This window comes from Vigna radiata, unplaced genomic scaffold (assembly GCF_000741045.1).
Source record: "Vigna radiata var. radiata cultivar VC1973A unplaced genomic scaffold, Vradiata_ver6 scaffold_190, whole genome shotgun sequence".
Taxonomy (NCBI): Eukaryota; Viridiplantae; Streptophyta; class Magnoliopsida; order Fabales; family Fabaceae; genus Vigna; species Vigna radiata.
This window is the reverse complement of record NW_014542194.1, coordinates 25,207-39,312: the sequence shown is the minus strand read 5'-3', so window position 1 is coordinate 39,312 and position 14,106 is coordinate 25,207. Positions and strand designations below refer to the sequence as shown.

The following is a 14,106-nucleotide window of genomic DNA, read 5'->3' as shown; positions in this document are numbered from 1 at the left end:
AAATTCAGAGAAGTTCGCATAATTGGGAAAGGAAAGTATGTTTCTATTTGACTCTGCCATAAAAGAAACCCTGGATATAATTTGATTAGTTGCTGCACAGTAGTTATTAAACATTCACGCTAGATCGGAAAATCCATTTGGAACAACGTTATCGATTAGTTTTCCTTAATTCTTTTTAACGAGTTAATTAAAGCTAACATCATGTTGAATTTATGGTTTTTATGTATTCTCATTTAATTCAATGTGATTACAAGAATATCAGACATACCTAACTCAATCAAATGTTCACCGGAAGAGTTGGCCAGTTATAATAATTATTTAAGGTGTATATTATTTGAGTGATGCAATGAAACATAAAAAAAGATCTTACATACACATGGGTTTAGGGTAACCATTGTTAAGATTTGATAGTGTCTTAAGTGGCTCCACAAGTTTTTGGCAAGAAACTTTGCATGCTTAATGGTGACTTTAGCTCTGATTGATAGTTGGGCTGCTGGTCAAATATGGTGAGTGAGATAGATTTATTAGGGATGAAGGATTTCAAGGAGAAAGAGGCATCACTAACATGTCAAACTATATCTGAGTAATATTTGTTCACTCAAAGAGTTTTATGACGAGGTTTTATTTATAAACTCTATCAATGTCATGTCAAAATTCTATCAGTTTTTAATGAAATATTAAAAGAAAAAGTTGTATCAGATGTGAGAAACTTCGGTATCCAAATAAACTTTTCGAGTGGCTAAGACCAAATCTCCTGTGATCCTAAGTTTTAGGTGCTGATATATATTTTTACTTTAAACTAATTTAGTTTTTGAAACATAAAACGTGACATTTCGATAATATGTCTGTTGAAGCTTGATCTTATCTTATACCAAAGTTTACCTGGCACGTGAAGTGTTCTTGTAGCATGTGTTTTGTTTGACTTTAAACTTGCATGTTTAGAAACATTCACGTTAGATGAATAAAAAAGAATTAAAACCTACTTCAAACGCCATGTTTGGAACCACATGGGGAAACAAAAACACACACACAACTATACTAAGATAGAAATGGAAGCTCATATACATAAGCTCAAATATGAATTTTATATTTGACTAGATGAAGCCCAGGAAATAGAGTCATAAAAAGTAAAAACTATTTACAACAATAAAGATCAAACTATAATAACCGCTATAAAGTATTTATTAAATAAAAACTGACTTAGAGAAAAAAAAAATATTCAGTCATTTTATATAGACTGATTTTGCAAAATCCTTTAAACTTGAAGATCGATCATTAATTAAAACTCTTATTTACACAGTTTTGAACATGTTACCAACACTTGGTGGCTTATTCCATGATCAACCCTTATGAAAGTATGAACGTGCTTGTGCTATGAGCTTCAAAGAAAGTTTCAAGAAAAAAAGAATTCATGTATAAGTTTTGTTCTTCTTGATCAAGGCATAAGTATCACTGTATAAAGCCACAGCATTTGACAAGACAGCCAAGAATATCATAAAGACTGATAGAATCTTGTCCCTTTTAGTTGCTATGTTGTGTCCATCCCTGAAATTGAAACATTAATGCAAAGTTAATTTAATTTTTAGAAATAGCATATGTCAAACCATTTTTCTGTTAGACACAATAAATAAATAAATAAGAACAACTTTTCAATAAAGAACCTACTCTTCTAAAGTGAGCCACTCACTTCAAAAACTCAATAATCAATATTAGCTGTTGGCATCAAACTCACCGCAGAATGATGGCAGCTGGAAATATGAATGCTATGCAAACAGCAGCGGTTGCTCCAGTAAACTGGAAAATATCCCAAATGCTGGGTATGAAATTTGCTCCAAGGAAGATAACAGCAACAAGTGTAACAGTAATTGATGCAAATCTAATGTTATCTTGAGTCAAAGGCCTGGATGATGGAAATAAGAGAGAATCTAGGTTGACACGCATTCCATAGAAGACAACTGGAAATACAAGCACGAGATGTGCAGCATAGCTGAAACGAACTGCATCATTGAGCACAGAACCCAAAGGAATTCCAAGATCAGTGTCAAAATTTGCAAGCACATCATCAAGTGTTGCTTCACCAAATAGGAGGAACCCAAAGAAGCTTGTCAGCAAGTACACTGAAGCACTCAGAATAAGGGATGTACGTACAACGCCAGGCATCTGAGAGGAGTCCTCCAGTTCATTGTCTATGGGGTGTACTGCAACAACAGTGCATGCAATGCAACCATCAGAGTGTTATTGTAATTTGTAGGTTTAAACCTCTTTTTGGTTCCTAAGTTATAAGTGAATGTTTAGTTTAGTCCCCGTTTTTAAAAATGTAAATCTTTGGTCCCTAAGTTATAAAAAATGTATCAAATGAGTCCTTTTTTGACTTGAAATACTGTTTTTAGTTGTTTCTTAACAACTGCTAAATCTTTAGATTGCTCTGATTTGTTTCTTAATAATAACAACATTTTAGATTGCTCTTTGTACTTTGACCATGAACATAAAAAAAAAGGACTTATTTGATACATTTTTTTTAACTTAGGAACCAAAGACTTACATTTTTTAAAGCGGGGATTAAACTGAACATCCGCTCATAACTTAAGGACCAAAAAGAGATTTAAACCTAATTTGTAATATAGAAGTGAGTAGAATGACTCTTGAATTTTTGCACAACTCATGGAATTCATTGTCCATTGGCTGTTCCTAGATCACCGCAAAAAAATTGGAGTAGTCAAGTATGTCAAGACTCAGCATAAGTTGCAGATATCTTCTGAAAGTCACTAAAGTTTGAATAGTTTCAAATGTTAAGAGTAAAGAATAAAGTTTGAATAGTTTCAAATGTTAAGAGTAAAGAATAACTCTGAAATTTTTATAAGAAAAATCTAAAAAGTTTAGAAAGTTTTTAATTAAGAAAGGTGTAAAATATGTTATAGTAAAATTTTAATAAGTGAAACTTGAGGAGAGTCTATATCTCTCATAAAACACTTATAAAATATCTTATTATATTTGATATTTTTCAAGAAAAAAATTGAATTTTCTAATTTACTTCTCAAGTATTATTACAACACAATTATTGATTTTATTATTTACAAAATAAAAATTACTTATCAATGATTACCCTAAAATACTAAGCGATTATAACGTTATAAAAGTTAATATAAAATATTTATTTTTATAATTATTTTTCATAACTTAAATATAAATTTTAGTAATTTTTTTATTTTAATAATTATTATAATATATCATTTTTAATTATAATTTATTTTGTATCATCATAAAATCGGTATATAACTGATTATATATCTTAAATTAATAATTGATTTTGAAAGAAAAAAAAACTAAAAAAATTCCATTTTAATTAGACATGACCCAATTGTCAATGTGTAAAATCAGTTGTAACAATTTCTTAAATATTAAAAAATATTTTAAAATCAATTATATATCCAAAAAACAAAAACAATCAATTATATATACATTATATAATTATATAACTGTTTTTTCATCACCTGCTATGTGGCCATGATTATGGTTAGATTACTCAAATAATCTAATGTTAGGAAGCAAAATGTGCATTGCCATTCATCATTTTATTGGAAAGAAATGAATATAACATGAATAGAGGTAATTTGAAGTCGGAAAATCATACTTTAACAATCTTGAGGATGACAAATTTTTTACATCGATGACGTGTTACGTTGTTATTGGTCGATTTTTAAGAAAATGAAAAAAATAAATCTTATTTTTTTAAAAGTCGACCAATGACAACGTGACACGATACGGGTGTCAAAAATTTGTCATTCAAAAGTTGTCAAAGTATCATTTTCCTTTGAAGTCATGTTGTGCTTCCAGAAACAGACAAAAACAACAAGGATGTTTTGTTTCAGAATTTGTACCTGTCAGGTGGACCTCAACATTTTTTAAGCAAATTATTAACTGGCTTATAGTTATATATGTATGATCTTCATAAGAACATCAAGAAAAGGGTAATGAAATTTGCAGAAAGGCCTGAAAAGATTCTCATACCATTGGGGTGGCAGATATAGGCAGTCACAAGCACAGGAACTACAGTGAACAGTTCCAAAATTGATGCCATATCAGTAATTATTGGGAAGAATCTGGGCATTCCAATGCCTCCAACTATGATCTTGAAGACTGAGATTCCAACAGCAATCACTAGAAAAACTACTGCTAGCCCAACTGATAATGCAGATGTGAATTTCAATGAATCTGCAACACCAACAGATATATTCATCTCAAATTTTGAATTAAATAATATCAATTTATTATATAAATGGTGTTAAAATCAATTTATGTAATTTATTCCGAGAATCTAAGAAGAAAAAAAAAAATAGACCCATTCCTTATTTCAAACAATCTAAACAACAATAATGGCAATCGGTTCTATTTCATTTCACTCATTTTCAATGTTGGAAATCTAGAATACGTATTAATTGCATGCTATAATAGTTCTTATAATTTCGTAACTACTATTTTGTCGCCGGATTGATATTTTTTTTTTCTGTATAGAAACTTCGTGACAAAAAGCTGAAATTGGGAAATCTAAGTTATTGTATTGTTGGATACGTAACTATATTAAAAAAAAATAAAAATTATTATTTGCCACATTTATATTTTTTATATTTATTTAATATTATTTTTATTTATTTATTTTTATTTTTTGAGTTAAATATGTTTTTAGTCCCTATACTTTGGAACGATTTTGGTTTTAGTCCATTTTCAAACTATGGTACAATTTAGTCCTTCAACTTTAGAAAACTCTGGTTTTAGTTCTTTTTACCAAATTTTTTTAACTTTATTTTTTGTTTCAAGCACGTTTTTCAGTTAACATTGAAGCAAAAATGTGTCAAACAGTGTAAACAATCCAAATGCTATAATGAAACGTGCTTGAAACAAAAAATAAAATTAAAAAAATTTGGTAAAAAGGACTAAAACCAGAGTTTTCTAAAGTTGAAGGACTAAATTGTACCATAGTTTGAAAATGGACTAAAACCAAAATCGTTTAAAAGTACAAGAACTAAAAACATATTTAACCCTTATTTTTTTTGAAAAAAATATTAAATTTTATATTTTTATGATTATTTTATTTTTATATTATACGTCAAAATGAATATAAAAATATATCATCATATCATTACTTTATAACAAATAGTGTTTTTATACACAATTACAAGTGGAACCCGCTTTAAGTTATTATTTCACACATTACATTTTAGTAAGTTGATTCATGCGTAATCTTATTCAACTAAGTAAAATTTGCATTACTAATTGTACTGCATATCTAGTTTGATATGGAATTTTCTAAGTCATGCTATTCTTTCTACATTTTGAGTTCCATTCCAACAAATTAAATCCTTTGAGCAATATATTTTGTGTTCAAGTTATATGCTGGAATGATATCATAGAAGATTTCTCTCCATGCTATATCTTCCCTTTTATTCAAATCCTGTTTTCAGGTTAAATTTACAGGTTTTTTTTCTTATATAGTATAGTGTTGAATTTTATATTTTTACTTGTTGAAAACTTAGACTTACACACGATTTTTCAAAACCTTCCTTCCTACTGTTCAAGTAATTTGAAATGACAGCAACCTTTATCACAAGCCCACAGCATTTTTAACAAACAACCATTGGTAGTCAAAAATAGAACTTAAAAAGTTCATTCCTAAACATGAATCACAGTGCTTCGATTATTTTGGTGTCATTGTTTACTAATTTATAGACAGTCATTTTCATTGATTTGCAATTTAACAAGTGAACAGCTAACAGTAATTCACCAGTCAATTCTTCTTTTTTTTACTCCGAATAGTGACACAAAATAGAAAAACTAACCGATTCTCTTAAGACTGACCAAAGGTGAAAACACAGCAACTGTTGTAAACGCAACAACAAACGTTCTTCCAGTCCACCAATGAACTCCAAACCAGCCTTCAAGGAGACCAGAATGGTGAGTTCCACCAGAAGATGTTCCAGAAATCACATCCCCTTCAACAACATCAACACAAAAAAACTGAATCAGACAACATTAATGAGTAATGAAGAACAACCAAAACCAGTGTAACAATTCAAGTTCATCATTTAATGCATTTGGCTTAGGATTAAACTAAAGTCCTTACCAAGTATAATCGTGTAAATAATCAACACACCAATGTTGTTGACTATAACAAATATCTCCACCAAAGCTTTTCCAAATTTCCCAAAAGCATCCTCCATGAGACTCCCATAAGAGGAAAAATTCCCTGCCCTAGAATTCCTAATCAGGAACTCAATTGACTTCTCTGTCAAGAAACCTGTAAAGATTATAGCAAGAAGCCCAGGCACCATCCCCAACTTTTTCACACATGCTGGCAACCCCATGATTCCAGCACCAATAATTGTAGTTGACAAGTTGAAAACTGCCCCATAAAATGAAGCTCCATTAAACTCTTCAAACCCTGAAACATCATCACTCCCCTGAACCTTTGGTAACAAAGGAACATTCTCATCAACAACTCCTTTTTTCCTTCTAGAGTTTTGCTCCACTGCCTCAGCTGCAACACTTGCATTCCTCATCTTCCCCTTTTAAATTCTTTTATGATTTTTTAAAATCAGCTAACTGTTTTTTTGGATATCAAAAACACCCATTTTTCAAGTTGAAGAAAAGCATCAAACTTTGAATAAAAAACTTCAGTGGAATTCACAGGGTCGGAGATGCAGAGCTGAACAATGATAACTCAAGACACCCAGAAGCCGATAATGTTTATAACAAAATAAAGATTCAAATTTTGAAAGCTTTGTACCTTAGGACGCTGGTCTTGTGTTTCATAATAACCTCTTGTAACTTTGACACTGTTTCTTCTAGTTCAGTAAGAGAGAAATGAGTGGAGCAAAGTCAGGTGTATATTGTTTACATACATATATTATATATTTAATTTACATACATATAATATATATGTTTTACCTATGTTTTAGTTATTATAAAGGTGAAAAAAAGTAATATTCTTTCAAAGAATATGTAGTTCTTATGGTCATTTTTTTTTTTCAGAAAAATGTTCTTATGGTTATGTTCAGTTTTTCCTCTTACATGATTTGCAAATTTCTTCTCTCTTTATGATTAAAAGGAATAAACAACTTAACTTTCACCAAAGAAATATCTATAATTCTTAGAAAAAACATTTTTTTATGAAAATTACGTTAATGGAATCACGTTTTCAATTGAGCTTTTTTTTTTGTTCTTATGAAAGAATGAATACAAAAATCACCTTTTTATTCATAATCCCAACAACTTTAAATTTTAAGAGATTATAAATTATGAAAAAGTATTTTTAAAAATTATAATTTTAAAATTCTGTTTGTCATTAACCATATTGCGTGTGATTGCCATGTCAAATGACATGTTTGATTATACAAACCTGGTTAATAATTTTGTAATTTAAAAAATTATAATAAAATGAAAATTTATAAGAAACTAAAACTGAAATATAAATTTTGTTTAAAATTATAAAATATTTTAAATATAGATGATCTATTATAAATGAAATCAATTTATAATATATAAATAAATACAATTTTTTATTACCATTTATAATGTAATTATTGAGATGTAAATGTTTCCACCAAAGTTTCATCTAGACTATAAAATTTAGAATCTACACGTTTCTATAACCTATTTTGTGACTTGACTCTACCAATGAATAATTGGCAAAACTAAAGAATCTCAGACTTCAAATTTAATATCATTGCATGTTAGTGATGTCACAATAAATTAATATCACGTTGAGCACGTCCTTATACTTTTCTTTCTTATATTATATTGAGAAATGTCAATGTACTATTTCACATGCACTTTCATTGAGGAGACTTTGGGATTGATGAAGCTTTTACATACCTATCTTGAAATATTTTGTAGAAAAACTAATGTGTAAGTTAAAACAAAATGAATTTAATGTTATAGATGTTATGAATTATTCGAGTTAGAAATTCTCTAAATATTTCGCTTTATCATTTATTTTAAAACACATAAATCAGAAGTGTAATTCCGAACTTATTTACATTATGAAATACAAGTTTTTAGTTTCACAGATAAATCCAATTTTATATTTTGTTTATACGCATATTCAAGTCATCGTGGATCAATAAGACACACGACGGTGTCAAGGACAGTTGTGACATAATTACAGTGGGCCTCAATGAGATGGTGTTTCATAAATATACGGTTTCTTCAATCCACGGATACAGTTGGCTCATTTCTTTCAAATAAAACACCTTGAAAAATAACAATAAAAAAATATTTGTTTCAAAAAATCTTTATACACATTAAAGAAAGCATTAATTGTTCATTTTTTTTTCCTACACACAACATAAAAATAAAAATAAAGTCAAATTCATATTCTAGAATTTAAGTTTAATCCAATAAATTATATTTAAATTTGATATATATTTATTATAAATAAGATAGTTTTATGGATTTTTAAAATATAAAATCAATAATTTAAGTTGTGCAAGGTTAAGGTAAGTTAGGTTTAAGTAAGACAAGATTGAATTGAACTAAGTCAAGTTCGAGTTATATTAGATTTGAATAATGATTGAGTTGGACTTAAAATAAGACCGAGGTTAAGTCTAGTTCGAGCAAGTTTGAGCTAGGTTAGGTTTGAATTATGTATGATTAGGTTGGTCTTAAGATAAGCTCAATCCATATTTTTATGGACATGGTTAAAATAAGTCTAAGTTAAGTTATGTTGGATCGGGATCATATCAAGTTAGTTAAGCCGAGCTCGGGTCATATCAGATCTAATATAGGATAATTCGAGTTAAGTTCATGTCATGATAAGTCAAAAGTTGAGCCAATTCCAAATGAGTCAAGTCAAGGTCGAGATAGACCTAACTAGTGTTGAGTCATGTTAGGTTAAGTCAAGATTAGGTTAAGTCAAGTTGAACATAGGTTAAGTTGAATACGGTTGGGCTAAATTAGGTTAAACTGGTCGAGTTGAGATAAGCCTAGTCTAGGTCAAGCATGCTAGGTTAGACCATGGCCAGTCAAGTTAAGTCGAGCCCAAATCAAGGAAAATCAAAGGTCATGAATAGTTGGTCTGAGCCTAGGTCAAATTAAGTTAGATTGGACACAATTCAGGTTAGGTCCCAATAGAAAATGTTAGGTTATGTGAGCTCAAGTTATGCAAGGTTTGGTTAGGATGAGTCCAAGTCTTAAGTTAAGCCCAACTAAGTTAGGTTGGGTTAGATCCAAGTCAAGTTAAGTGGATTAAGCCTAATTAAGTTGAAATGAGCTTTGTTATGTCCAAGTCGTGTTAAGTCAGATCAAACTCAAGTTAATATGGTCGAGCTAGGGCAAATCCATGTTAAGCTAGGTTGGGCCTATCTAAGATCATGATTGATTAGATTAGGTTGAGCTCAGGTCAACCTTGGTCGGTTTAGATTGAACTTATGTTAAGTCAGACCCAAGTAAAGTCAATTTGGTTTGGACTTAGATCAAGTTGAGTCGTGTTGGGCTTGATCAAGATTTGTTTAAATAAAAAAAGGTTAGGTTAGATTGGCTTCAAGTAATGTAAGGCCAAGTAAGGCATAATTGACTGAAGTCAAGTTGGATGGAGTCTTGCTTAGATTTTTATAAAGACAAAATCATTTATGCACCTAAACACTCTCATGTTTTGAAGTTTAATCAAATAACATTAAAACAAGATAATAATCAGAAAACAACTTAGGATGAAAACACAAGACTTGGAGCCTGAATTCCAAAACACACAAAACCTAAAACCAAAATCCCCAACATAGAAAAACTTAGGAAATCACTTAGGTTCTTAGGAAATAGAAAAACATTTAGGTTAAAACACCTAGATGCATGACTAAACGTTGTTTTTCCTAAAGCATCTAAGAGAGTTGAAGTTAAATGCATGAAGCTTATCAACATAAGTCTTGAAAACAAAAAGGTCAAGACAATGTCTTTGACAAAACATATTTAAAAGACATAAAAATCAATATATAAAAGAAAGCTTAAACAAGTTAAACGTTATCTGTCTAAAAAGAGATTAAATCAAAAGAAGTGTTTACTTGACTAAACGATATCATGAGCTTAACAAGTACCTCGCTTAACAATGAAGTAACCATATATGCTTGATATCTTTAGAGAAAAGAGTTTAATCGTAAAATGCTACCTAACAGTAGAAAATCAAAAAGCACTTTGTTGTTCAAGCAAGCATTAAATGACATTAAATACCCGTTCAAAAACAACAAAAGTGATAAGAAAGGACGTATATGTTGCATGCACAATTTACTCTAATCTTGCAAGTAAGTTATTCTACATGCATCCACAATGCTACAGATCAAATATCAAATATCAAAAAGTGACCATTAGCGACAAAGGAGATATTAATAGAATGTTCCTTACTTGAAGCAAAGTCTAAAAAGATCGTACAACCTACTTTCAGTAAAGTACTAAAAAACATGTCTGCTCTCATAAGTTGACTTATCCAACGACTGTTGTACGAAGAAGAAAAAAAAAAGCATGAGTATCAAGGCTACAAACTCAGTCTAACAAACAAATATCCATGAAGCATATACATAGAATATCTCTCGAAAAGAAAATAAAGATGATAGCTTAAAAGGATAGCTTAAGAGGATAGAAAAAGCAAAGCTTACAACGAAATATTCATCCTGAGAAGCAAAAGAGAAATAACTCAAGAAAAAGAATGCATCTGAGTTGAAGAAAAGAGAAGAGATAAAGAAAAGAGATACTCTCAAACTTCATTGTCATATTGCTTAGTGTTGTAAAAGAGAAGAAAGAAGAAGGAAACACATGTAAGTGTTTAGACTGCTTTGTATTATGATCAAATCCTCTCTTTGAGAGATATAGTCTGAATAGCTTGTAAGCAATCATTGATTGCAATTCTGAAGAGAATTAAAATATTTATAATTAAACTATGTTTGAGTTAAGGAATCTTAGCAAGGTCGCTAAGTACAAGGAGTGGTGTGAATAGTCAAAGGAAATATCGGCTAAGGTTGATGAGTACGGGGAGTGGTGCTAATACTCAAAGAAAATCTCGACGAGATAGCTGAGTTCTAAGAGTGGTGCAAATACTCAAAAGAAATCTTGGTAGGGTTGTTGAGTATTAAGAGTACTGCTAATACTCATTTGTAATCATGTGAAGATTATAGTGGAACCCTCTATGGAGGAGACTAGACGTAGTTCAGTTGGAGTGAACCTGTATAAAATCTCCTGTTAAATTATTTGTTCTCTTGTATAAACGATCCTCTTGTGAAAATCTACAGTCGCATTTTATTTTCCAAACATAAAGAATCTTCTAAGTTAAACGATTATTTTTCATAAATGAAGATCTTACAAAATGTTGCAGTACATATTCTGAATAACACATTGAATCGTTCATATATATATTTATTGAGTTGAGCTTCCAAGCTTTTAAAAGAAAATTTCAAGAGTTTGATAACATGCTTACAGATCATATATCAAAATGTGGATGTTAGAGAAAAAGGAGATAATCATGGAATGTTCCTCTCTTGAAGTAAAGTCTAAAAAGATCGTACAACCCACTTCAAGCAAATGACTGAAAAAGCACATCTGCTTTGACAAAGTTGACTTACACAACGATTGCTGTGAAAAAAAAGAAAAAAAAAACACAAGTATCAAGGCTACAAACTACAAACTCAGTCTAACCGAAAAATATTCATGAAGCCTATAAATAGTAGATCTCTCAATAATCAAATCAAGAGGATAAAATAGAGGATAACCAAAGAGCACAAAGAAAAGCTTACAACGACATATCCATCCTAAAGAGAAAAAGAGAGAAAAGAGTTCAAAGAAAAGAATACAACTAAGCTGAAGAAAGGAGAAAAGAAGAGAAAAAGAGAAAGAGATACTCTCGAGCTTAAGCGTCAAATTTCTTACTATTGTAAGAGAGAAGAGAGAAACACTTGCGAGTGTTTTGACTGCATTGTATTGTAATTAAATCTTCTCGTAGAGAGATTTAGTCTGAACTGCTTTTAAGCAATTGTTGATTGCAATTATGAAGAAAATTAAAATACTTACAACTGAACTCTTGAGTTGAAGAATCTAGGCATGGTAGTCTAGTACCAGGAGTGATTCAAATACTCAAAGGAAATATCATCGGGGAGCTGAGTACCAAGAGTGGTGCAAATACTCAAAGGAAATATTGATAGAGTGTTGAGTACCAAAAATGGTGCTAACACTCAGAGGAAATCTCGACCAGATAGTTGAGTACCAAAAGTGGTGTTAATACTCATTTGTAATTGTGTGAAGATTATAGTAGAACCATCTGCGAAGGAAATTGGACGTAGCTAAGTTGGAGCGAACCAGTATTAAATCTCTTGTGTTATTTTCTCTTTTCTTTACTAAATGATCCTCTTGGAAAACCTGCAATTGAGTTTTATATTTCAAAATACAAGAACTTCCAAGTTGAACGATTGTTTCTTTTTAAGGAAGTTCTTACAAAACACTACAGTAGAAACATTTTGAATAATAGGACAATCTTATCAATGAATATATATATATATATATATATATATATATATATTTGAAGTCGAGCATCTAAGCTTTCAAAAGAATATTTCACATGCTCGTTAAAGTGTTATATCAAAAGGGTTACGAAAAACATTTTCCATAAACACTATTCAACCCCCCTTCTAGTGTTTTACAGGTATATCACTTTTGTGAGATGAGGCTTTGACTCTCTTCTAGTTAGAAATATATCCTTCCTCCTCAAGTAAAGCTTACACAATTTCTAAGATGAATACTAATTACATTCTTTCTTCCTTTATTTGTTTATTTTATAGTGTTTTTCAAGTGCTTCACTTCTGTAAAATGAGGCTAGGACTCTTTTAGTTAAAAATATATCCTTCCTCCTCAAGTAAAGCCATACAGAATTTCTAAGATGAATACTAATTACATACTTTCTTCCTTTATTTGTTTGGCTTTGCCTTCATACTTGTCAACTTTTAACTTTGATGCTTAGTTCGTTATTTGCCTTTGTCTTTGCCTTGCATATTTGTCAACTTTTAACTTTGATGTTTAGTTTTTTAATCATATTTTATCTTTGAAGTACATCATTACAAACATAAAATGAACAATAAAAAGATAATAAATTAAGATGTATAGTAGAATCCTATAAGAAAGTTTGTCACACCCCATTTAATACCCCTCCTTAGTGGGGTACACTTGTCAAACCGTCCGGTCTTCCCTAGTAAGTGGGAGACCAACTCTGCCAAACTTTTAATTTCCCTTCTTCGTGATCTGTGTGGCAGCAGCAGGAATGTAAATTTCCAGGAAGTGGAAGTCAGGTGGCAAGCTAGGAGTGGTCCGGACGTTCTAAGTGGAGGCAGTATATAAGGTGAGAAAGGAACCTGACGCCACTTTTCCCATGCAATCTTCTTCCTCAAACTCAAACTTTCTGGAAACTCAAATTCTCCTCTTTCTCTCTAAAACCTTCCAACCTTCTCTCTAGATTTCTAACCTCCAATTCTTCTCCGATCACTTGCATCTGTTCAGAATTGTTGCTGCCGGCACCAAGGGCTTCAACCTGTTCCAACCAGATTCACATTCAGAACTGGTAAGTGTCCGGACCCTTGTAGCTCATTAGTTTTCCTGCATGCATGCACTATTAGAGCTTGCATGTACCTGTAAACCTTTCCTCTGAACCTACTTTTGTATTTCACTCTAGACTTTGGAAACCTTAGAAGGGGTAGTTGCTGCCAATCAACCTTAGACGTACTAGCTGGATTTAGAGGTAAGGGAAGCTTATAAAGTTTAATTATAATTTCTTTGTATGATTTGAATGTATGAAACTTTATTGTATGATGTATGATTTAATGGTTGATAATATGTAAAATGCTGCAGTATGAATTGTATGATTTTAAATTATGTACTTAGTATGAATGTATGAAACTTAGAGAAATTATGAATCTGAGATCGAAGGTCATTAGGATCATTCGGTCCTCCCATTTCCGTTCGGTCCATTCGGACTGTTTGGCATAATAAGTTTCTTAATTTAGTTTACTTCATTTAATATTATTGTTAATAATTATTTAAGGACGCTGGTCATAAACCAAGCGTTCGGCCTTACAAGTGTTCGGCCTTAGG

At 30.9% G+C, this 14,106-nt stretch overlaps 1 protein-coding gene across 1 annotated transcript; it reads right to left on the bottom strand.

Annotated features, from left to right (window-relative positions):
• Positions 1-1,089: 1,089 nt before the first annotated feature.
• On the bottom strand, positions 1,090-6,869 carry LOC106779300 (amino acid transporter AVT6B). Its single transcript, XM_014667387.2, has 6 exons — positions 6,782-6,869; positions 6,119-6,597; positions 5,835-5,987; positions 4,009-4,212; positions 1,733-2,198; positions 1,090-1,545 (listed from the first exon to the last, which is right to left on the bottom strand). Exons 2-6 carry the CDS (start codon positions 6,552-6,554, stop codon positions 1,410-1,412), a joined length of 1,395 nt encoding a protein of 464 aa, XP_014522873.1. The 5' UTR covers positions 6,555-6,597; positions 6,782-6,869; the 3' UTR covers positions 1,090-1,409.
• Between the last annotated feature and the right edge of the window lie 7,237 nt (positions 6,870-14,106).